Source organism: Coregonus lavaretus (assembly GCF_964263955.1).
Source record: "Coregonus lavaretus genome assembly, chromosome: 27".
Lineage (NCBI taxonomy): Eukaryota > Metazoa > Chordata > Actinopteri > Salmoniformes > Salmonidae > Coregonus > Coregonus lavaretus.
In genome coordinates, this window is record NC_140014.1 from 42,788,359 (window position 1) to 42,814,571 (window position 26,213).

The following is a 26,213-nucleotide window of genomic DNA, read 5'->3' on the forward strand; positions in this document are numbered from 1 at the left end:
GTACAGACCACACTGGGTTTTTGAGAACATGTTGAAAATGGAAAGGGAAATGGTCATCTCATTTTGAATTTATTTAAAGACAAGGTTGCAAGATCGGGTTATGGTTTTTCCACTCACATTTGTGTTATGCTATCAAACAAGGCAAAGGTCTATATTAGGTAGAGACACAGCAAAGTAACACTACCTAGACAAGGTTATTGACATGCTGTTATTGTTTTGTGTTGTCTCCACGTGACAGCATGTGATCTCAGTGAAGGAGCAGCTCTCCGTTCAGCTGAAGGAATCTGAGGCCGAGGTGGCCAGGCTGAAGTCAGAACTCAGTACCGCCACCGACCAGAGGGTGGCGCTGCAGGCCCAGCAGGAGAAACTGAGCCAGAGTGCCTTCACTCTCAACGACCTACACATGGGCAAGCAGGAGCTGGAGGGCACCGTTAAGGCGCTGAGAGACAAACTGGGACAGGCAGCGGAGATGGGCAATGAGGCACGCAGAGAGACCCAGGAGCTCCAGAGAACCTTACTGGAGAGGGAGGAGCAGCTGTCTGCTGCCCGGGCAGAGCTGTGTGAGGCTGGGGAGAGAGGGAGAGAATCCGGTGGGTCCAGAGAGCAACTGGAGAAGGAACTAGAGGAGCTCAGCAGAGAGCTGGCTGAGATGAGGAGCTCCCAGGAGAAGGTGATGTCAGAAGACTACGAGATGAAGATGAAGAACCAGAGGCTGAAGACAGAGGCTGAGCAGGCCCAGGGGAGGATAGAGGAGCTGGCCAGGCAGGTCAGGGAGGTCCAGGCCGCTCTCAGCAGGACGGTCCTGGAGAAAGACACCCGCATCGAGGCTCTGAAGCTGGAGAAGAGCCAGCTGGAAGGGGAGCTGGTTCAGGCAGAGAGGGGCCTCCAGGAGCAGACCAGGCAGTACCAGCAGACCGTCGAGGAGCTGACCGCTGCCCGCTCCATGGACGCCTCGGCACTGCAGGTCCGCTGTTTCATTAGTTTTACTGTTTAATCAATTTATTTATCTTCATTTTATTTTTTATATTTTAAGGTATTTTATTGAACAGATAGAGAGGGAGAGGATGTCAGTGGGGAGGTACAGAGAGAGGTTGTGTCAAAGGGCAGTAGGCCAGATTCGAACCTATGCAGACATTGTAGGCGAGGGGTGTCAAACTCATTCCACGGAGGGCCTAGTGTCTGCAGGTTGTTGGTTTTTTCCTTTCAATGAAGACCTAGACAACCAGGTGAGGGGAGTTCCTTACTAAGACCTAGACAACCAGGTGAGGGGAGTTCCTTACTAATTAGTGACCTTAATTCATCAATCAAGTACAAGGGAGGAGTGAAAACCCGCAGACACTCGGCCCTCCGTGGGATGAGTTTGACATGGGTTGTAGACAATGTGTGGCGGAGGCTGCTGCATCAGGCTAGGACACTTAATATCTTCATTTATCTGTCTTCATTTCAGATTTATCTATCTTCATTTCATATTTATCTATCTTCATTTCATATCTATCTATCTTAATTTCATATTTATTAATCTTCATTTCATATCTATCTATCTTCATTTCATATCTATCTATCTTCATTTCATATCTATCTATCTTCATTTCATATTTATTAATCTTCATTTCATATCTATCTATCTTCATTTCATATCTATCTATCTTCATTTCATATCTATCTATCTTCATTTCATATTTATTAATCTTCATTTCATATTTATCTATCTTCATTTCATATTTATCTATCTTCATTTCATATCTATCTATCTTCATTTCATATTTATTAATCTTCATTTCATATTTATCTATCTTCATTTCATATTTATCTATCTTCATTTCAGATTTATCTATCTTCATTTCAGATTTATCTATCTTCATTTCAGATTTATCTATCTTCATTTCAGATTTATCTATCTTCATTTCATATCTATCTATCTTCATTTCATATCTATCTATCTTCATTTCATATTTATTAATCTTCATTTCAGATTTATCTATCTTCATTTCATATTTTTCATTTGGTGAAATGAAAAAAATTACTTGTTTCAAAAAATGCGATAAATTTATAATGGGAAAGTGGTGCGTTCAAATGTATTCACCCCCTTTGCTATGAAGCACCTAAATAAGATCTGGTGCAACCAATTACCTTCAGAAGTCACATAATTAGTTAAATAAAGTCCACCTGTATATATACACCTGTTCTGAAAGGCCCCAGAGTCTGCAACACCACTAAGCAAGGGGCACCACCAAGCAAGCAGCACCATGAAGACCAAGGAGCTCTCCAAACAGGTCAGGGACAAAGTTGTGGAGAAGTACAGATCAGGGTTGGGTTAAAAGAATATCCGTAACTTTGAACATCCCACAGAGCACCATTAAATCCATTATTAAAAAATGGAAAGAATATGGCACCACAACAAACCTGCCAAGAGAGGGCCGCCCACCAAAACCAGGCAAGGAGGGCATTAATCAGAGAGGCAACAAAGAGACCAAAGATAACCCTGAAGGAGCTGCAAAGCTCCACAGCGGAGATTGGAGTATCTGTCCATAGGACCACTTTAAGCCGTGCACTCCACAGAGCTGGGCTTTACGGAAGAGTGGCCAGAAAAAAAGCCATTGCTTACAGAAAAAAATAAGCAAACACGTTTGGTGTTCGCCAAAAGCCATGTGGGAGACTCCCCAAACATATGGAAGAGAAGGTGCTCTGGTCAGATGAGCATAGTGGTGGCAGCATCATGCTGTGGGGATGTTTTTCATCGGCAGGGACTGGGAAACAGGTCAGAATTGTGATCGATGGCGCTAAATACAGGGAAATTCTTGAGGGAAACCTATTCCAGTCTTCCAGTGATTTGAGACTGGGACGGAGGTTCACCTTCCAGCAGGACAATGACCCTAAACATACTGCTAAAGCAACACTCGAGTGGTTTAAGGGGAAACATTTAAATGTCTTGGAATGGCCTAGTCAAAGCCCAGACCTCAATCCAATTGAGAATATGTGGTATGACTTAAAGATTGCTGTACACCTGCATATCTATCTTCATTTCATATTTATTTATCTTCATTTCATATTTATTTGTATTCATTTCATATTAATCTTCATTTCATATTTGTCTTCATTTCATATTTGTCTTCATTTCATATTTGTCTTCATTTCATATTTGTCTTCATTTCATATTTATCTAGAAAGTTGTTTTTATCTTTCTCACTTTCATCATTATTTAAATTAATTCATTAAGCGTTGACTTTGAACCACATTTTTTGTTTAAAGTGCTATATAAATAAACTTTGATTTGATTACTTGCAGACGGAGCACGAGAGGACGGTGAGGCTGAACCAGGAGAAGGATCTGGAGATCTCCCAGCTGAGGAGAGACGTGGAGCAGATGGCCTCCGACCACCGAGACACCAACGAGATGCTGTCCATCACCGTGGCCGGACAGAAACAGCTGACCGACCTCCTCCAGGTCAGCTGACCTTCCATAGAGTTAGATAGAGGACTCATCTGTTGTGTTATAATGGGTATATCAATGAGTCCTCTATCTAAATATGTGACAGACCTTTCTGACATGTTTTATGAAATTATAGCACTTATCCAGCCTAGTTTGCTTGTAAATATCCTTTGCAATCTGTTGTTTTGGATTGTATAATTTTGGTTGTATGTATTGTGTTTGCTGCAAAAGGAATTACCACATTAAGTACATTAAAGGGGCAATCTGCAGTTTAAAACAACAACAAAGCGGTCACCCCGCCACCTTTTTTGGGGTATTAGGGATGGATATGGCTGAAGAAATGTAACGACGCTCAAATTCTTAGACGGTTATGGATACAAGGACTGACCATGAGATCAACATGATACATTTAACCATGGTTTGGAGATATAGTGTTTGTTTACAATTACGTTGTTTACAAACAATGGAGTAGAACGTCTTTAGTCTGAAGTTGAACTAAGCTCACATTTATAAGTTATATATATATTTTTTATAATCAATGACTATATATCGTTAATTTAAAATTCCAAAAATGTATGTAGCAATCGCTAGATTGCGCATTTTAAATGTTTCTGATTCTAAATGTGAATCTCCAGGAGAAGGACTCCTTCATGGAGAGCCTGAGGTCTAGCATGGCCGCCACCCAGAGGGAGATGGAGGCCGTGGTCCAGGCAGCCACAGAGGAGGCTGGGGCCCTGAGGGCAGCTCTGGAGGAGAAGGACAAGCAGCTGGGAGGCATGAAGGAAGACAAGAGTCACCTGAAGGTTCGTCGACAGTATGAATGACGTGGGGTAACGTGCAATGGATCTATTATGCTATGCGTTTTGGGTTTATTTGGATAGTGACAAGTACACATTGACACATGTTGAGTGTGGAATGTACAGTGTCTGTTTTGTATACAGCAGTACTGTGTGTCTAAGATACTTTTCCCCTCGGGAAATTAAACTTAAACCTCACCGCCACTCTTACAAATCTCACTGACTGAACCACCCGTCCTGCCATGATTGTCCATCTTAACCATTTAATTATTTGTTTAAGTTTTTTTAAATTGCATTGTTGTTCCCCCCCCCCTCCCCCCGCTTTAAAGTACTTTGATATAATTAATTTATGTAATGAAAAGTAAAATATAAAATAAAAGTTTAATAAATTCTTATCATCCTATCAGGAGGAGATTGACCGCCTCAGGGACCAGCAGAGCAGACCCCAGCACCCCGGCCTGGCCGAGCCACGCACCCTGGACATCATCACAGGTAAATTTACAGTGGATTCGGAAAGTATTCAGACCCCTTCACTTTTTCCTCATTTGTTACATTACAGCCTTATTCTAAAATGGATTACAAGTCCCCCAAATGTATAAATAAAACCCGCAGGAAATATCACATTTACATAAGTGTGCTTAGGGTCGTTGTCCTGTTGGAAGGTGAACCTTCGCCCCCAGTCTGAGGTCCTGAGCGCTCTGGAGCAGGTTTTCATTAAGGATCTCTCTGTACTTTGCTCCGTTCATCTTTCCCCTCGATCCTGACTAGTCTCCCCAGTCCCTGCCGCTGAAAGACATCCCCTCAGCATGATGCTGCCACCACCATGCTTCACCGTAGGGATGGTGCCAGGTTTTCTCCAGACGTGACGCTTGGCATTCAGGCCAAAGAGTTCAATCTTGGTTTCATCAGACCAGAGAATCTTGTTTCTCATGGTCTGAGAGTCCTTTAGGTGCTTTTTGGCAAACTCCAAGCGGGCTGTCGTGCCTTTTACTGAGGAGTGGCTTCCGTCTGGCCACTCTACCATAAAGGCTTGATTGGTGGAGTGCTGCAGAGATGGTTGTCCTTCTGGAAGGTTCTCCCATCTCCACAGAGGAACTCTAGAGTTCTGTCAGAGTGACTATCGGGTTCTTGGTCACCTCCCTGACCAAGGCCCTTTTCCCCGACCAAGGCCCTTCTCCCCTGATTGCTCAGTTTGGCCGGGCGGCCAGTTCTAGGAATAGTCTTGGTGGTTCCAGACTTCTTCCATTTAAGAATGATGGAGGCCACTGTGTTCTTGGGGACCTTCAATGCTGCAGACAATTGTTGGTACCCTTCCCCAGATCTGTGCCTCGACACAATCCTGTCTCAGAGCTCTACGGACAATTCCTTCGACCTCATGGCTTGGTTTTTGCTCTGACATGCACTGTCAACTGTGGGACCTTATATAGACAGGTGTGTGCCTTTCCAAATCATGTCCAATCCATTGAATTTACCACAGGTGGACTCCAATCAAGTTGTAGAAACATCTCAAGGATGATCATTGGAAACAGGATGCACCCGAGCTCAATTTCAAGTCTCATAGCAAAGGGTCTGAATACTTATGTAAATAAGGTATTTCGGTTTTTTATTTTTAATACATTTGCTGAAGTCTAAAAACCTGTTTTTGCTTTGTCATTATGGGGTATTGTGTGTAGATTAATGAGGGAAAAAATTACAATGTGGAAAAAGTCAAGGGGTCTGAATACTTTCCGAATGCACTGTAATTTGCTATCTGCTGTTGTTTTTAAATATGTGATTCCGTCTGTATGTTTTGTCAGGGCTCCAGACTAACATTTTCCCCTGGTGGCACCGGTGACACTAACTTTTTCAGTTGGTGGCACCAGCCCCATTTTACTGTTTAACAAATTCATGGTTTTATCCGTCGCAAAAAAAATAGGACGTTTTTGATTGAGGTGACCAGGTAGACTGTTCAGCTCACACCAGTGCGACCAATTTTTATAAAAATGTTAACTCGCACAAAGGGTCGCGAAATGCGAATTTAAAAGGTTGCAGTCTGGAGCCCTGATTGTATTGAGAGTGCTGCAAAAGGAATTACCTCATTGAGGACAGTCACATTCAGAAAATGTGAATCACAGAACTGGAGACTGAGATCAGCCAGCTGAAGAGCTCCAGAGACGGGCTGGGGGAGGAGGTGCAGGCCCTGAGGAGGAGAATGGAGGAGCAGCGGGATCGCCTCCTCTCCTCCCAGCAGTCTGTCCAGGCGCAGCAGAATGAGTTGGATCAGGCCCATCAACGCCACGAGCAGAGCAGAGAGAACTACGATAGGCTGATCCACGCCAAGGACGAGGAGATTGGGCGCCTGCAGCAGGAAGTAGATCACCTCGGCCACACCCGCTCCTCCCAGGAACAGGAAGTGGTCATCCTCCAACAGGAAGACAAGACCCAGTCGTCTCTGAATAACGGAGAGAACTGCAACGAGAAACATGACCTGTCAAAGGTGGAGATAGACCGTCTGGTGAAGGTATTTCCTGCATTTTATTATTTATTATTATAAGAATCTACTAAATAATCTGCCATCTGTTAAATGACAAAAATGTGAATATACATTTAATGACATCATCCATCTCACTTGGCTTAAGCTGCGGTGGCCTTCTCGCTAATACATCTGATCTGAATCTGAATCTGAAGGGCATCAAGGAGAAGGAGACGGAGATCAGCCAGCTGAATGAGAAGAACCTGAACCTGACCAGACAGTTGGACCAGCTGACGGTCTCCAGAGAGGAGATTGGGAAACTCTCCCAGATGGTCTTGCAGAAGGTATGTATTTTAAAAGCGCAATATGCAGTTCAAACAACTGTTTTGGTAAAAAAAGCTGAACGATGGGGCTGGAGAAATGTAAAATCTCTCTAAATTCATAGACTGACCTATGGATGCAAGGACTGACCATCCATGATATCAGATGTATAGTTGAACCATGTTTTTGAGGCTATGTAACGTCGTCTTATTGAAATATACCATTTTTTTTTCTCTCAAGGACCTGGAGATCCAGGCGCTGCACGCTAGAGTCTCCCTGGGGGGAGGAAGCCACAGCCAGGACATGATGTTTCTTCAGCAGCAGCTGCAGGCCTATGCTGTTGAGAGAGAGCAGGTCAGAATCACAATCAGAATCAACTTTATTCGCCAAGTAGACTACATTTATAGTACCAGTCAAAAGTTTGGACACACCTACTCATTCCAGGGTTTTTCTATATTTTTTAAAAACTATTTTCTACATTGGCTATTTGAAGAATCTCAAATATAAAATGTATTTTGATTTGTTTAACACTTTGTTGGTTACTATGTGATTCCATATGTGTTATTTCATAGTTTTGATGTCTTCACTATTATTCTACAATGTAGAAAATAAAGAAAAACCCTTGAATGAGTAGGTGTGTCCAAACATTTGACTGGTAGTGTACAGTTGAAGTCGGAAGTTTACATACACTTAGGTTGGAGTCATTAAAATTCGTTTTTCAACCACTCCACAAGTGTCTTGTTAACAAACTATAGTTTTGGCAAGTCGGTTAGGACATCTACTTTGTGCATGACACAAGTAATTTTTCCAACAATTCTTTACAGACAGATTATTTCACTTATAATTCACTGTATCATAATTCCAGTGGGTCAGAAGTTTACATACACTAAGTTGACTGTGCCTTTAAACAGCTTGGAAAATTCCAGAAAATGATGTCATGGCTTTAGAAGCTTCTAATAAGCTAATTGACATCATTTGTGTCAATTGGAGGAGTACCTGTTGATGTATTTCAAGGCCTACCTTCAAACTCAGTGCCTCTTTGCTTGACATCATGGGAAAATCAAAAGAAATCAGCCAAGACCTCAGAAAGAAATTGTAGACCTCCACAAGTCTGGTTCATCCTTGGGAGCAATTTCCAAACGCCTGAAGGTACCACGTTCATCTATACAAACAATAGTATGCAAGTATAAACACCATGGGACCACGCAGCCATCATACCGCTCAGGAAGGAGACTCATTCTGTCTCCTAGAGATGAACGTACTTTGGTGCGAAAAGTGCAAATCAATCCCAGAACAACAGCAAAGGACCATGTGAAGATGCTGGAGGAAACAGGTACAAAAGTATCTATATCCACAGTAAAACAAGTCTTATATCGACATAACCTGAAAGGCCGCTCAGCAAGGAAGAAGCCACTGCTCCAAAACCACCATAAAAATGCCAGACTACGGTTTGCAACTGCACATTGGGACAAAGATCGTACTTTTTGGAGAAATGTCCTCTGGTCTGATTAAACAAAAATAGAACTGTTTGGCCATAATGACCATCGTTATGTTTGGAGGAAAAAGGGGGAGCTTGCAAGCCGAAGAACCCCATCCCAACCGTGAAGCACGGGGGTGGCAGCATCATGCTGTGGGGATGCTTTGCTGCAGGAGGGACTGGTGCACTTCACAAAATAGATGGCATCATGAGGAAGGAAAATTATGTGGATATATTGAAGCAACATCTCAAGACATCAGTCAGGATGTTAAAGCTTGGTCGCAAATGGGTCTTCCAAATGGACAATGACCCCAAGCATACTTCCAAAGTTGTGGCAAAATGGCTTAAGGACAACAAAGTCAAGGAATTGGAGTGGCCATCACAAAGCCCTGACCTCAATCCTATAGAAAATGTGTGGGCAGAACTGAAAAAGCGTGTGCGAGCAAGGAGACCTACAAGCCTGACTCAGTTACACCAGCTCTGTCAGGAGGAATGGGCCAAAATTCACCCAACTTATTGTGGAAAACTTGTGGAAGGCTACCCGAAACGTTTGACCCAAGTTAAACAATTTAAAGGCAATGCTACCAAATACTAATTGAGTGTATGTAAACTTCTGACCCACTGGGAATGTGATGAAAGAAATAAAAGCTAAAATAAATAATTCTCTCTACTATTATTCTGACATTTCACATTCTTAAAATAAAGTGGTGATCCTAACTGCCCCAAGACAGGGAATTTTTACTAGGATTAAATGTCAGGAATTGTGAAAAACTGAGTTTAAATGTATTTGGCTAAAGTGTATGTAAACTTCCGACTTCAACTGTAGATGTAGTAATAGTCTACATACAGTATATAGTATAGATGTAGTAGTCTACATACAATATATAGTATATATGTAGTAGTCTACATACAGTATATAGTATAGATGTAGTAGTAATAGTCTACATACAGTATATAGTATAGATGTAGTAGTCTACATACAGTATATAGTATAGATGTAGTAGTCTACATACAGTATATAGTATAGATGTAGTAGTAATAGTCTACATACAGTATATAGTATATATGTAGTAGTCTACATACAGTATATAGTATATATGTAGTAGTCTACATACAGTATATAGTATAGATGTAGTAGTCTACATACAGTATATAATATAGATGTAGTAGTCTACATACAGTATATAGTATAGATGTAGTAGTCTACATACAGTATATAGTATAGATGTAGTAGTCTACATACAGTATATAGTATATATGTAGTATTAGTCTACATACAGTATATAGTATAGATGTAGTATTAGTCTACATACAGTATATAGTATAGATGTAGTAGTCTACATACAGTATATAATATAGATGTAGTAGTCTACATACAGTATATAGTATAGATGTAGTAGTCTACATACAGTATATAATATAGATGTAGTAGTAATAGTCTACATACAGTATATAGTATAGATGTAGTAGTCTACATACAGTATATAGTATATATGTAGTAATAGTCTACATACAGTATATAATATACAGTGGGGAAAAAAAGTATTTAGTCAGCCACCAATTGTGCAAGTTCTCCCACTTAAAAAGATGAGAGAGGCCTGTAATTTTCATCATAGGTACACGTCAACTATGACAGACAAAATGAGAAAAAAAAATCCAGAAAATCACATTGTAGGATTTTTAATGAATTTATTGGCATATGATGGTGGAAAATAAGTATTTGGTCAATAACAAAAGTTTCTCAATACTTTGTTATATACCCTTTGTTGGCAATGACACAGGTCAAACATTTTCTGTAAGTCTTCACAAGGTTTTCACACACTGTTGCTGGTATTTTGGCCCATTCCTCCATGCAGATCTCCTCTAGAGCAGTGATGTTTTGGGGCTGTCGCTGGGCAACACAGACTTTCAACTCCCTCCAAAGATTTTCTATGGGGTTGAGATCTGGAGACTGGCTAGGCCACTCCAGGACCTTGAAATGCTTCTTACGAAGCCACTCCTTCGTTGCCCGGGCGGTGTGTTTGGGATCATTGTCATGCTGAAAGACCCAGCCACGTTTCATCTTCAATGCCCTTGCTGATGGAAGGAGGGTTTCACTCAAAATCTCACGATACATGGCCCCATTCATTCTTTCGTTTACACGGATCAGTCGTCCTGGTCCCTTTGCAGAAAAACAGCCCCAAAGCATGATGTTTCCAACCCTATGCTTCACAGTAGGTATGGTGTTCTTTGGATGCAACTCAGCATTCTTTGTCCTCCAAACATGACGAGTTGAGTTTTTACCAAAAAGTTATATTTTGGTTTCATCTGACCATATGACATTCTCCCAATCCTCTTCTGGATCATCCAAATGCACTTCAGACGGGCCTGGACATGTACTGGCTTAAGCAGGGGGACACGTCTCGCACTGCAGGATTTGAGTCCCTGGCGGCGTAGTGTGTTACTGATGGTTGGCTTTGTTACTTTGGTCCCAGCTCTCTGCAGGTCATTCACTAGGTCCCCCCGTGTGGTTCTGGGATTTTTGCTCACCGTTCTTGTGATCATTTTGACCCCACGTGGTGAGATCTTGCGTGGAGCCCCAGATCGAGGGAGATTATCAGTGGTCTTGTATGTCTTCCATTTCCTAATAATTGCTCCCACAGTTGATTTCTTCAAACCAAGCTGCTTACCTATTGCAGATTCAGTCTTCCCAGCCTGGTGCAGGTCTACAATTTTGTTTTTGGTGTCCTTTGACAGCTCTTTGGTCTTGGCCATTGTGAAGTTTGGAGTGTGACTGTTTGAGGTTGTGGACAGGTGTCTTTTATACTGATAACAAGTTCAAACAGGTGCCATTAATACAGGTAACGAGTGGAGGACAGAGGAGCCTCTTAAAGAAGAAGTTACAGGTCTGTGAGAGCCAGAAATCTTGCTTGTTTGTAGGTGACCAAATACTTATTTTCCACCATAATTTGCAAATAAATTCATTAAAAACCCTACAATGGGATTTTCTGGATTTTTTTTCCTCAATTTGTCTGTCATAGTTGACGTGTACCTATGATGAAAATTACAGGCCTCTCTCATCTTTTTAAGTGGGAGAACTTGCACAATTGGTGGCTGACTAAATACTTTTTTTCCCCACTGTAGATGTAGTAGTCTACATACAGTATATAGTATAGATGTAGTAGTCTACATACAGTATATAGTATATATGTAGTATTAGTCTACATACAGTATATAGTATAGATGTAGTATTAGTCTACATACAGTATATAGTATAGATGTAGTAGTCTACATACAGTATATAATATAGATGTAGTAGTCTACATACAGTATATAGTATAGATGTAGTAGTCTACATACAGTATATAATATAGATGTAGTAGTAATAGTCTACATACAGTATATAGTATATATGTAGTAGTCTACATACAGTATATAATATAGATGTAGTAGTCTACATACAGTATGTAGTATATATGTAGTAGTCTACATACAGTATATAATATAGATGTAGTAGTAATAGTCTACATACAGTATATAATATAGATGTAGTCTACATACAGTATATAGTATAGATGTAGTAGTCTACATACAGTATATAGTATATATGTAGTAGTCTACATACAGTATATAATATAGATGTAGTAGTCTACATACAGTATATAATATAGATGTAGTAGTCTACATACAGTATATAGTATAGATGTAGTAGTCTACATACAGTATATAGTATATGTAGTATTAGTCTACATACAGTATATAGTATATATGTAGTAGTCTACATACAGTATATAATATAGATGTAGTAGTCTACATACAGTATATAGTATAGATGTAGTAGTCTACATACAGTATATAGTATAGAGTCAAATGTATGTAGACTTTTAAAGTAAAATGTATTATTATTATTATTATTATTATGAATGTAGGTGTTGGCGGTGCTGAATGAGAAGACACGGGAGAACAGTCAGCTGAGATCAGACTACCACCGCATCATGGACATCGTAGCAGGGAAGGAGGCTGTGCTCCTCAAGGTCCAGCAGGAGAACCAGCGGCTGTCCACCATGTCAGACCCCTCAGGCAGCCAGGAGATGTTCAGAGAGACCATCCAGAACCTGTCCCGGATCATCAGGTGTAGTTGTGTTGTAATATTTGGTGGCCAAAAAGACAGTAGCTCTGTTGGTAGAGCAAGGCGCTTGCAACAGGATAGTGGGTTTGATTCCCGGGACCATCCATACGTAAAGTATGTATGCGTGCATGACTAACTGTAAGTTCATTTGGATAAAAGTGTCCGATAAATTATATATATTGTTGTGTTTTGGTGCCATCATGCCCCTTTTTCTAGTGTAAATAATAATAATAAGCCATTTAGCAGACGCTTTTATCCAAAGCGACATACAGTCATGTGCGCATACATTTTTACGTCCCGGGGATCGAACCCACTACCCTGGCGTTACAAGCGCCATGCTCTACCAATTGAGCTACAGATGATCATTGAGTATCTCGAAAGGTGCAAATACAATTTCTTCTTCTTCTTCTTCTTCTTCTTCTTCTTCTTCTTCGTCTTCTTCGTCTTCTTCATCTTCTTCTTCATCTTCATCTTCATCATCATCATCAGAGAGAAGGACATTGAGATCGACGCGCTGACCCAGAAGTGCCATACCCTGGTCTCGGTACTGCAGGCAGGAGACTCCGGAGGAGTCAGCTCCAACCAGTTTGAAGAGCTGCTGCAGGAGAGGGACACCTTGAAACAGCAGGTAAGATAAGATATTAGCATTACACTGAAACAGGAGGTAAGATAAGATATTAGCATTACACTGAAACAGCAGGTAAGATAAGATATTAGCATTACACTGAAACAGCAGGTAAGATAAGATATTAGCATTACACTGAAACAGCAGGTAAGATATTAGCATTACACTGAAACAGCAGGTAAGATAAGATATTAGCATTACACTGAAACAGCAGGTAAGATAAGATATTAGCATTACACTGAAACAGCAGGTAAGATAATATATTAGTATTACACTGAAACAGCAGGTAAGATAAGATATTAGCATTACACTGAAACAGCAGGTAAGATAAGATATTAGCATTACACTGAAACAGCAGGTAAGATAAGATATTAGCATTACACTGAAACAGCAGGTAAGATATTAGCATTACACTGAAACAGCAGGTAAGATAAGATATTAGCATTACACTGAAACAGCAGGTAAGATAAGATATTAGCATTACACTGAAACAGCAGGTAAGATAAGATATTAGCATTACACTGAAACAGCAGGTAAGGTAAGATATTAGCATTACACTGAAACAGCAGGTAAGATAAGATATTAGCATTACACTGAAACAGCAGGTAAGATAAGATATTAGCATTACACTGAAACAGCAGGTAAGATAAGATATTAGCATTACACTGAAACAGCAGGTAAGATAAGATATTAGCATTACACTGAAACAGCAGGTAAGATAAGATATTAGCATTACACTGAAACAGCAGGTAAGATAAGATATTAGCATTACACTGAAACAGCAGGTAAGATAAGATATTAGCATTACACTGAAACAGCAGGTAAGATAAGATATTAGCATTACACTGAAACAGCAGGTAAGATAAGATATTAGCATTACACTGAAACAGCAGGTAAGATAAGATATTAGCATTACACTGAAACAGCAGGTAAGATAAGATATTAGCATTACACTGAAACAGCAGGTAAGATAAGATATTAGCATTACACTGAAACAGCAGGTAAGATAAGATATTAGCATTACACTGAAACAGCAGGTAAGATAAGATATTAGCATTACACTGAAACAGCAGGTAAGATAAGATATTAGCATTACACTGAAACAGCAGGTAAGATAACATATTAGCATTACACTGAAACAGCAGGTAAGATAACATATTAGCATTACACTGAAACAGCAGGTAAGATAACATATTAGCATTACACTGAAACAGCAGGTAAGATAAGATATTAGCATTACACTGAAACAGCAGGTAAGATAAGATATTAGCATTACACTGAAACAGCAGGTAAGATAAGATATTAGCATTACACTGAAACAGCAGGTAAGATAAGATATTAGCATTACACTGAAACAGCAGGTAAGATAACATATTAGCATTACACTGAAACAGCAGGTAAGATAAGATATTAGCATTACACTGAAACAGCAGGTAAGATAAGATATTAGCATTACACTGAAACAGCAGGTAAGATAAGATATTAGCATTACACTGAAACAGCAGGTAAGATAAGATATTAGCATTACACTGAAACAGCAGGTAAGATAAGATATTAGCATTACACTGAAACAGCAGGTAAGATATTAGCATTACACTGAAACAGCAGGTAAGATAAGATATTAGCATTACACTGAAACAGCAGGTAAGATAAGATATTAGCATTACACTGAAACAGCAGGTAAGATAAGATATTAGCATTACACTGAAACAGCAGGTAAGGTAAGATATTAGCATTACACTGAAACAGCAGGTAAGATAAGATATTAGCATTACACTGAAACAGCAGGTAAGATAAGATATTAGCATTACACTGAAACAGCAGGTAAGATAAGATATTAGCATTACACTGAAACAGCAGGTAAGATAAGATATTAGCATTACACTGAAACAGCAGGTAAGATAAGATATTAGCATTACACTGAAACAGCAGGTAAGATAAGATATTAGCATTACACTGAAACAGCAGGTAAGATAAGATATTAGCATTACACTGAAACAGCAGGTAAGATAAGATATTAGCATTACACTGAAACAGCAGGTAAGATAAGATATTAGCATTACACTGAAACAGCAGGTAAGATAAGATATTAGCATTACACTGAAACAGCAGGTAAGATAAGATATTAGCATTACACTGAAACAGCAGGTAAGGTAAGATATTAGCATTACACTGAAACAGCAGGTAAGATAAGATATTAGCATTACACTGAAACAGCAGGTAAGATAAGATATTAGCATTACACTGAAACAGCAGGTAAGATAAGATATTAGCATTACACTGAAACAGCAGGTAAGATAAGATATTAGCATTACACTGAAACAGCAGGTAAGATAAGATATTAGCATTACACTGAAACAGCAGGTAAGATAAGATATTAGCATTACACTGAAACAGCAGGTAAGATAAGATATTAGCATTACACTGAAACAGCAGGTAAGATAAGATATTAGCATTACACTGAAACAGCAGGTAAGATAAGATATTAGCATTACACTGAAACAGCAGGTAAGATAAGATATTAGCATTACACTGAAACAGCAGGTAAGATAAGATATTAGCATTACACTGAAACAGCAGGTAAGATAAGATATTAGCATTACACTGAAACAGCAGGTAAGATAACATATTAGCATTACACTGAAACAGCAGGTAAGATAACATATTAGCATTACACTGAAACAGCAGGTAAGATAACATATTAGCATTACACTGAAACAGCAGGTAAGATAAGATATTAGCATTACACTGAAACAGCAGGTAAGATAAGATATTAGCATTACACTGAAACAGCAGGTAAGATAAGATATTAGCATTACACTGAAACAGCAGGTAAGATAAGATATTAGCATTACACTGAAACAGCAGGTAAGATAAGATATTAGCATTACACTGAAACAGCAGGTAAGATAAGATATTAGCATTACACTGAAACAGCAGGTAAGATAAGATATTAGCATTACACTGAAACAGCAGGTAAGATAAGATATTAGCATTACACTGAAACAGCAGGTAAGATAAGATATTAGCATTACACTGAAACAGCAGGTAAGATAAGATATTAGCATTACACTGAAACAGCAGGTAAGGTAAGATATTAGCATTACACTGAAACAGCAGGTAAGATAAGATATTAGCATTACACTGAAACAGCAGGTAAGATAAGATATTAGCATTACACTGAAACAGCAGGTAAGATAAGATATTAGCATTACACTGAAACAGCAGGTAAGATAAGATATTAGCATTACACTGAAACAGCAGGTAAGATAAGATATTAGCATTACACTGAAACAGCAGGTAAGATAAGATATTAGCATTACACTGAAACAGCAGGTAAGATAAGATATTAGCATTACACTGAAACAGCAGGTAAGATAAGATATTAGCATTACACTGAAACAGCAGGTAAGATAAGATATTAGCATTACACTGAAACAGCAGGTAAGATAAGATATTAGCATTACACTGAAACAGCAGGTAAGGTAAGATATTAGCATTACACTGAAACAGCAGGTAAGATATTAGCATTACACTGAAACAGCAGGTAAGATATTAGCATTACACTGAAACAGCAGGTAAGATATTAGCATTACACTGAAACAGCAGGTAAGGTAAGATATTAGCATTACACTGAAACAGCAGGTAAGGTAAGATATTAGCATTACACTGAAACAGCAGGTAAGATAAGATATTAGCATTACACTGAAACAGCAGGTAAGATAAGATATTAGCATTACACTGAAACAGCAGGTAAGATAAGATATTAGCATTACACTGAAACAGCAGGTAAGATAAGATATTAGCATTACACTGAAACAGCAGGTAAGATAAGATATTAGCATTACACTGAAACAGCAGGCAAGATAAGATATTAGCATTACACTGAAACAGCAGGTAAGATAAGATATTAGCATTACACTGAAACAGCAGGTAAGATAAGATATTAGCATTACACTGAAACAGCAGGTAAGATAAGATATTAGCATTACACTGAAACAGCAGGTAAGATAAGATATTAGCATTACACTGAAACAGCAGGTAAGATAAGATATTAGCATTACACTGAAACAGCAGGTAAGATATTAGCATTACACTGAAACAGCAGGTAAGATAATATATTAGCATTACACTGAAACAGCAGGTAAGATATTAGCATTACACTGAAACAGCAGGTAAGATAAGATATTAGCATTACACTGAAACAGCAGGTAAGATAAGATATTAGCATTACACTGAAACAGCAGGTAAGATAAGATATTAGCATTACACTGAAACAGCAGGTAAGGTAAGATATTAGCATTACACTGAAACAGCAGGTAAGATAAGATATTAGCATTACACTGAAACAGCAGGTAAGATAAGATATTAGCATTACACTGAAACAGCAGGTAAGATAAGATATTAGCATTACACTGAAACAGCAGGTAAGATATTAGCATTACACTGAAACAGCAGGTAAGATAAGATATTAGCATTACACTGAAACAGCAGGTAAGATAAGATATTAGCATTTTATTGTCTGTTTTTACAGAACTGTGCCTTGTGTCATAAAACCTTACAAGGACATAAAAAATGATTCACATCACAGATGAGGAATCACTGTTTATAGTGCAATTCCGTGCATAAAGGTGGGTCTAATTTAGCTGTGTCTAATGTATATATTGTGATGTATCCAGGTGAAGAAGATGGAGGAGTGGAAGATGCAGGTGATCACCACGGTAAAGAACATGCAGCATGAATCAGCCCAGCTGGTAGAGGAACTCCACAAGTTACAGGGACAGGTAACCAGAATAATATATTAGAATAATTAATGATTATCTAACGTAATGATAATGAGTCTGCCCAGCAGTAATGATGTTGAGATAAAGTACTGACGTCCAATAAGCTATCCTCCTACTGGCCTGTCATAAAAGGTTTTTCGAACAAGTTACAGTTATGAACGGTAGCTTATTTCCTAAATATTCTAGCCTACAAAGGTGTTGTCCTGAAGTTGTTGTGGCTTTCAAAAATACCAAGAATGAAAGTCTATAGCCTTGGGATAGGCTATTCTCAATCACAGCTTTATGAGTATGGAGGACTAAAAGTGCCACAATTAAATAAATAAATACACCATTAAATAATTACTTAAATGTGTCATTAATTAATTAAAATTAGAATTAAATACATAAATGTGTAATTAAATGTATCATTAATTAATTCAAATACCGATTCATTTTATGTAAAATACATATATAATTATTTCACTATTTACATTTACATTTCATGATCCTGCATTGCAGTGATTCATGAATTACTTAAAACTGTCAAACTGACCCATCAAAGTCAGTGGGCGGGGCTAACGCGAATCTAGTCTGATCCATTGCTTTGGTCTGAAGTAGAGTAGGCCAACCTGGATAGAGACAATGGAGGATCTCCGTGAACTTTCCAGGGAGTTGGTTAGAGACATTTTAAACTTAGCAGAGGATGTAGAAGCAGGACCTGCTGACATTATCCGGAATTGATTTGTCTTGGCTTGATGCAGAGGGTAACCAATCAGGCGTTAGGTTCCGCCTACCAACTTTTGATGGGTCAGTTTGACAGTTTTAAGTAATTCAGGAAGCACTCCAACGCAGGACCATGAAATGTAAATGTAAATAGTGAAATTATTATATATGTATTTTACATAAAATGAATCGGTATTTGAATTAATTAATGACACATTTAATAACACATTTATGTATTTAATTCTAATTTTAATTGATTAATGACACATTTAAGTAATTATTTAATGGTGTATTTATTTATTTAATTGTGGCACTTTTAGTCCTCCATATATGAGAGACAGAACAAACAATATCATTTATTTTTCTATTTTATGAGGGAAATTAAAGAAATGATTATCCAGTTCTGAAGATGATAGAGTGCTTTTATCCAGCCCATGATGTAGTCTTATAACCTAGCTCACTACGGGAAGACAGCCTTATAACCTAGCTCACTACGGGAAGACGGCCTTATAACCTAGCTCACTACGGGAAGACGGCCTTATAACCTAGCTCACTACGGGAAGACGGCCTTATAACCTAGCTCACTACGGGAAGACGGCCTTATAACCTAGCTCACTACGGGAAGACAGCCTTATAACCTAGCTCACTACGGGAAGACAGCCTTATAACCTAGCTCACTACGGGAAGACAGCCTTATAACCTAGCTCACTACGGGAAGACGGCCTTATAACCTAGCTCACTACGGGAAGACAGCCTTATAACCTAGCTCACTACGGGAAGACGGCCTTATAACCTAGCTCACTACGGGAAGACGGCCTTATAACCTAGCTCACTACGGGAAGACAGCCTTATAACCTAGCTCACTACGGGAAGACGGCCTTATAACCTAGCTCACTACGGGAAGACGGCCTTATAACCTAGCTCACTACGGGAAGACAGCCTTATAACCTAGCTCACTACGGGAAGACAGCCTTATAACCTAGCTCACTACGGGAAGACGGCCTTATAACCTAGCTCACTACGGGAAGACGGCTTTATAACCTAGCTCACTACGGGAAGACAGCCTTATAACCTAGCTCACTACGGGAAGACAGCCTTATAACCTAGCTCACTACGGGAAGACGGCCTTATAACCTAGCTCACTACGGGAAGACGGCCTTATAACCTAGCTCACTACGGGAAGACAGCCTTATAACCTAGCTCACTACGGGAAGACGGCCTTATAACCTAGCTCACTACGGGAAGACAGCCTTATAACCTAGCTCACTACGGGAAGACAGCCTTATAACCTATCTCACTACGGGAAGACAGCCTTATAACCTAGCTCACTACGGGAAGACGGCCTTATAACCTAGCTCACTACGGTAAGACGGCCTTATAACCTAGCTCACTACGGGAAGACAGCCTTATAACCTAGCTCACTACGGGAAGACAGCCTTATAACCTAGCTCACTACGGGAAGACAGCCTTATAACCTAGCTCACTACGGGAAGACAGCCTTATAACCTAGCTCACTACGGGAAGACGGCCTTATAACCTAGCTCACTACGGGAAGACGGCCTTATAACCTAGCTCACTACGGGAAGACGGCCTTATAACCTAGCTCACTACGGGAAGACGGCCTTATAACCTAGCTCACTACGGGAAGACAGCCTTATAACCTAGCTCACTACGGGAAGACAGCCTTATAACCTAGCTCACTACGGTAAGACGGCCTTATAACCTAGCTCACTACGGGAAGACGGCCTTATAACCTAGCTCACTACGGGAAGACAGCCTTATAACCTAGCTCACTACGGGAAGACGGCCTTATAACCTAGCTCACTACGGGAAGACGGCCTTATAACCTAGCTCACTACGGGAAGACGGCCTTATAACCTAGCTCACTACGGGAAGACGGCCTTATAACCTAGCTCACTACGGGAAGACAGCCTTATAACCTAGCTCACTACGGGAAGACAGCCTTATAACCTAGCTCACTACGGGAAGACAGCCTTATAACCTAGCTCACTACGGGAAGACGGCCTTATAACCTAGCTCACTACGGGAAGACAGCCTTATAACCTAGCTCACTACGGGAAGACGGCCTTATAACCTAGCTCACTACGGGAAGACGGCCTTATAACCTAGCTCACTACGGGAAGACAGCCTTATAACCTAGCTCACTACGGGAAGACGGCCTTATAACCTAGCTCACTACGGGAAGACGGCCTTATAACCTAGCTCACTACGGGAAGACAGCCTTATAACCTAGCTCACTACGGGAAGACAGCCTTATAACCTAGCTCACTACGGGAAGACGGCCTTATAACCTAGCTCACTACGGGAAGACGGCTTTATAACCTAGCTCACTACGGGAAGACAGCCTTATAACCTAGCTCACTACGGGAAGACAGCCTTATAACCTAGCTCACTACGGGAAGACGGCCTTATAACCTAGCTCACTACGGGAAGACGGCCTTATAACCTAGCTCACTACGGGAAGACAGCCTTATAACCTAGCTCACTACGGGAAGACGGCCTTATAACCTAGCTCACTACGGGAAGACAGCCTTATAACCTAGCTCACTACGGGAAGACAGCCTTATAACCTAGCTCACTACGGGAAGACGGCCTTATAACCTAGCTCACTACGGTAAGACGGCCTTATAACCTAGCTCACTACGGGAAGACAGCCTTATAACCTAGCTCACTACGGGAAGACAGCCTTATAACCTAGCTCACTACGGGAAGACAGCCTTATAACCTAGCTCACTACGGGAAGACAGCCTTATAACCTAGCTCACTACGGGAAGACGGCCTTATAACCTAGCTCACTACGGGAAGACGGCCTTATAACCTAGCTCACTACGGGAAGACGGCCTTATAACCTAGCTCACTACGGGAAGACGGCCTTATAACCTAGCTCACTACGGGAAGACGGCCTTATAACCTAGCTCACTACGGGAAGACGGCCTTATAACCTAGCTCACTACGGGAAGACGGCCTTATAACCTAGCTCACTACGGGAAGACGGCCTTATAACCTAGCTCACTACGGGAAGACGGCCTTATAACCTAGCTCACTACGGGAAGACGGCCTTATAACCTAGCTCACTACGGGAAGACGGCCTTATAACCTAGCTCACTACGGTAAGACGGCCTTATAACCTAGCTCACTACGGGAAGACGGCCTTATAACCTAGCTCACTACGGGAAGACAGCCTTATAACCTAGCTCACTACGGGAAGACAGCCTTATAACCTAGCTCACTACGGGAAGACGGCCTTATAACCTAGCTCACTACGGGAAGACGGCCTTATAACCTAGCTCACTACGGGAAGACGGCCTTATAACCTAGCTCACTACGGGAAGACGGCCTTATAACCTAGCTCACTACGGGAAGACGGCCTTATAACCTAGCTCACTACGGGAAGACAGCCTTATAACCTAGCTCACTACGGGAAGACAGCCTGTTCCTCATCAGACGGCGACTGCTCCATCGTGCGTGCGCCGCAGACAGACAGACCTGTTCTTCTCCTCCACCAGAAAGGATGTCTTTCACCAACATTATCTTTTGTCATGTTTTAGCTGAGTTTTCTGTTTAGTTTTTTTTGGGGGGTTGGCCAATGGGGGTGATGGCATCGTATTATATCACAACCCAATGTGAAGTGTCCAGCCCGCTGGACCTACTAGTGATTGTCATTCCGAAGCCTTATTGGGATGAAATAAGGGACTGTTTTTGCTCTAATCCTAGGTGGATGCAGACAACGACTGCACCTCCAATCTCTCCGTGGACTACAGCCGTCTGATCCACAGCTATGAGCAGAAGGAGAAGAAGCTGGGGAGTCTCAGTCATGAGCTAGCCAACGTCCAACAGACCATCAGCCAGCTGAGCAGCACTAAAGATGTCCTCCTGGGGAAACTGGACAGTGTGGCCCAGAGTCCTGAAGTCACCACGCTGTCTGCTGCCCAGCTTCCTGCTGCAGTAGAACCTCCCAGACACCAGGTGGCAGCACCACCTCCAGGGAACCAGGAGGGACTGAGACAGGAGCTGGAGTCTCTGAGAGCCCTCCTGTCTGAGAGGGAGACTATGATCAGGACCCTGCAGGAGAACAACCACCGCCTGTCTAACTCAGCCCAGGCGTCAGAGAGCGAGCAGCGCGGCCAGGCCGACGAGGCCAGACAGGTCAGAGAGAGACTGGACGCTCTGCAGCGCTCTGTCAGGGAGAAAGACCTGCTCATCAAGACTAAAGGAGATCAACTCAACCAGGTGTGTGTGTGTGTGTGTGTGTGTGTGAGGAAGGCACAGCGGGTGCGCTATTAAGACATGTAACTTAAAAAAAAAAAATCTTATTAAACAAAGCTTCAATTGCAACTGAATCAAGTGAGTAATGACCCCTTCATTAGAATGAGTACAACTGTCAATTCAGGTCAATTATGTCATAATGGGTTGTCGTGACGTGACTTTCATTAATATGATGACTGTTATTTATCGAATCAACTAACTATGTTTAATTGTCACTCTTATTAAATGAATCATGTAACAATTAACTCATTAGGATTTGGGGCACCACGGAATAAGTTGTTTATAGAGTTATCATCTGCTGAATTAAACTCTAAAAGGTCTTTACCTATCAATATGTATAAAACAGTCAACGTTATCAGTCATTACCTCTTATCAGTCGTCATTCTGAACGGTCGTAGACTTCTTGGATCTGCACAAACCCCAACTTTACTTATCATTCAACACTACACAAACTGGCTTAATTATTTATTTACTAGCTAACTAAATAATAACACAGAATACATACATAATACATGAGAAAAAGTCCCTAGCGGACTAACAGCAGCACGACTGCTTGGTTATCAAAAGAGGGAGGGGTCAATAGAAGGAGGGACAAAATGAGAGAGTCTCATTGTTGAGACATTTGGAAGCCCTCAAAGTAATCGTAATACTTAGCACCCTAACCACCGCCCATTCGGAGTAAGAAACCAACGAATGTATTTACGTGTTTGCCGCTCGTCAACCTCAGTAGACCCAAGCCCTCTTGGGAAAGGATGGTTTTAGCTGGGTCTTCGCTCAGCTCACTTGTGAGGCTCTGACTGTCCACCAGAGGTCGCAATGTCCTCCTTCTTTGTTCTGGCCCCGTGTAACTCAGTTGGTAGAGCATGGCGTTTGCAACGCCAGGGTTGTGGGTTCGATTTCCCACGGGGGAGGGGGCCAGTATGAAAAATGTATGCACTCACTTAACTGTAAGTCGCTCTGGATAAGAGTGTCTGCTAAAATGACTTAAAAATGTGAATGTAAATGTAGTGGAGTGTACTCAGCAGATATTCGGTGATTGTCTGAGATGGGATTTTCTCCTTCCCACCTCGTGTCTTTAGTCAAAGTTCTAGAATGCTTTACACGCCCAGCTGGCAACGTTCTGGTCTAGTGGGTTTATCGTCTTCTCCTCGTGTTGGGATTCAAAGTTCTAACCGTTTCAATCCACTGTGGACTACCGTCTCCACGCTTTATGGTCTTTCTGGTCTAACCATTTTTAAGCCGTGTAGCCACGGCTCCACACCACTTTCTGGTCTAATGTAAATTTCGTTACCAAGGCTTTTTATGCACTCTGGTGAAAGGGGCGTTCCTACTTGCTGACACGGACTCTGAGCTCACTCGGGGGGGGGGGGGGGGGCGTGTCTAGTCACTGTCGCATAGCTTATATGAAAACCTATGATCTCGTTAGAAAACTAAAATCACATTCCTACCTTAACAAAAATAATCTTGTAATTCTCCATATTATATACACAACATATTGGATGTAAACTTGACAGATAAAGTGTGTATACTTTCCAAATTACAGTATTATTGTTTTAACATTTTTAATGACATCACAAAATAATAAACAATATGACATGATTAGTCTTTAGATCCCCACTGGCCATTCCAAACATTCGGATGTTAGGAATATTGTTCCAGTGTTTACTTTTTGGACTTAAAAGTTTTGGCGGCAAAAGTATTCTGGAGACAAAGCACATTCCTTTCACCATACTAGAGGGCCAGAGATGATCCCCCTCTCTAATTTATGGCAGAGTGTTAAGGTGTCAAAACCAGCACAGCCCCCCTCCCCCCTCCCATCTTCTGTGGGTAAGAGGGTCTGGTTGTTGTCAGCCATTTGCCAAAGCTGATCTTAGGCCTTTGAGCCTCAGCCAGGAGATTCATGACAGTGTGGACTGGCAGCCATTTTGAGTGTCCACATAGGTGCAAAACAGGACGTTCAAGCAGGCATTCAATCTGTGCATCTGTTCATTTCTCCAGGTGAGTGAGAGCCTGAGGAACCGTGAAAGCGACAACGAGGTGTTAAAACAGGCCGTGACCAACCTGAAGGAGCGAGCCCTTATCCTGGAGATGGATACCAGGAAGCTAAAGGTAGGTAGCCCAGCGGCTAAGGAGTTAAACCTGTAGCCGAAAGGTAGCCAGTTCGAATCCTGGGCTGGGTGCAAAAAAAAAAGGGGGAAATTGATCTGGCAACTGGAGGGCTGCTAAGTTCACATCCTAAATACATTTCTCTATCATTGGGTTCTTGAGCAAGGCCCTTAACCCCACAACATGCTCTCCATCCAGCGGCTTCTGCTTGTCTCAAATGTATGTGTGCTGTCTGGAGGGAAGATACATTTCCGTTGTTGGCTGAAACCTGGACAATAAAGTTACTGTATTGTGTTGAAGGATGAGAACGAGGCTGTGGCCCAGCGGAGCAGGGAGAAGGAGTCAGAGTTCAGAGCCCTGCAGGAGACCAACATGCAGGTGTCCCTCCTCATGAGGGAGAAGGAGTTTGAGAGGAGCGCCATGTCGGAGAAGGCTGCCGCCATGGAGAAGATGCTCAAGGACAGAGAACAGGTTAGGATGTTTGTACTGTGCCACATCAGTTAATGTAAACTACTAACTAACTATTTTTCTGGGAATAATGATCATTTGAGACTTGTAATGCCATAACTCACATCCTTTATTTAGGAATAGATAACAGATCTAGTTGAGGAGGACAGAGAAATGCGATCACAGTAAAATAGGCTATTAAATAGTTTAAATAAATTGAGAAACACTCGGTTGAATCTTTTCACAAACAGATCAAAATGGTTGTATTCTTTCCTGACCCTTCCATTGCTGTTTCACAAACTGATAATTTGCATGACCCTGTAAAACAACACATTTCACTGCACCTATCCGGTGTATGTGACAATATTTTATATTTTTTTTACCTGACCGTTCCATTGCGGTGTCCCATTGCAACAGTCAGAAGGCCCGGGAAGCAGAACCAGCTGATTGATTGATTGATTTTATTTATATGTTTCCCAGGGCAACAGTCAAAAGTCTGGGGAGCTGAACCAACTCCTGAATGAGCTGCGGTCCATGCAGGAGAAAGCTGTGGCCTTCCAGCAGGAGAGGGACCAGGTCATGCTGGCGCTCAAACAGAAACAGATGGAGACCACAGCCGTACAGACAGAGGTAGGATAGATGGACACAAACCAGGGGTTTCCGTTAGGAAAATGGTGG

The 26,213-nt window shown here is 41.1% G+C and overlaps 1 protein-coding gene across 1 annotated transcript in view; it reads left to right on the plus strand.

Moving 5' to 3' along the window:
- Positions 1-26,213, plus strand: part of trip11 (thyroid hormone receptor interactor 11) — a 61,230-nt gene that overhangs the window by 20,599 nt on the left and 14,418 nt on the right. Inside the window, exons 11-24 of the mRNA XM_084144517.1 lie at positions 239-964; positions 3,286-3,444; positions 4,065-4,232; positions 4,634-4,718; positions 6,341-6,726; positions 6,894-7,022; positions 7,240-7,353; positions 12,385-12,587; positions 13,074-13,212; positions 17,889-17,993; positions 22,431-22,946; positions 24,981-25,091; positions 25,389-25,559; positions 26,016-26,165. Coding sequence (XP_084000643.1) covers positions 239-964; positions 3,286-3,444; positions 4,065-4,232; positions 4,634-4,718; positions 6,341-6,726; positions 6,894-7,022; positions 7,240-7,353; positions 12,385-12,587; positions 13,074-13,212; positions 17,889-17,993; positions 22,431-22,946; positions 24,981-25,091; positions 25,389-25,559; positions 26,016-26,165 — 3,162 coding nt within the window. The remainder of the gene's footprint in view (positions 1-238; positions 965-3,285; positions 3,445-4,064; positions 4,233-4,633; positions 4,719-6,340; positions 6,727-6,893; positions 7,023-7,239; positions 7,354-12,384; positions 12,588-13,073; positions 13,213-17,888; positions 17,994-22,430; positions 22,947-24,980; positions 25,092-25,388; positions 25,560-26,015; positions 26,166-26,213) is intronic.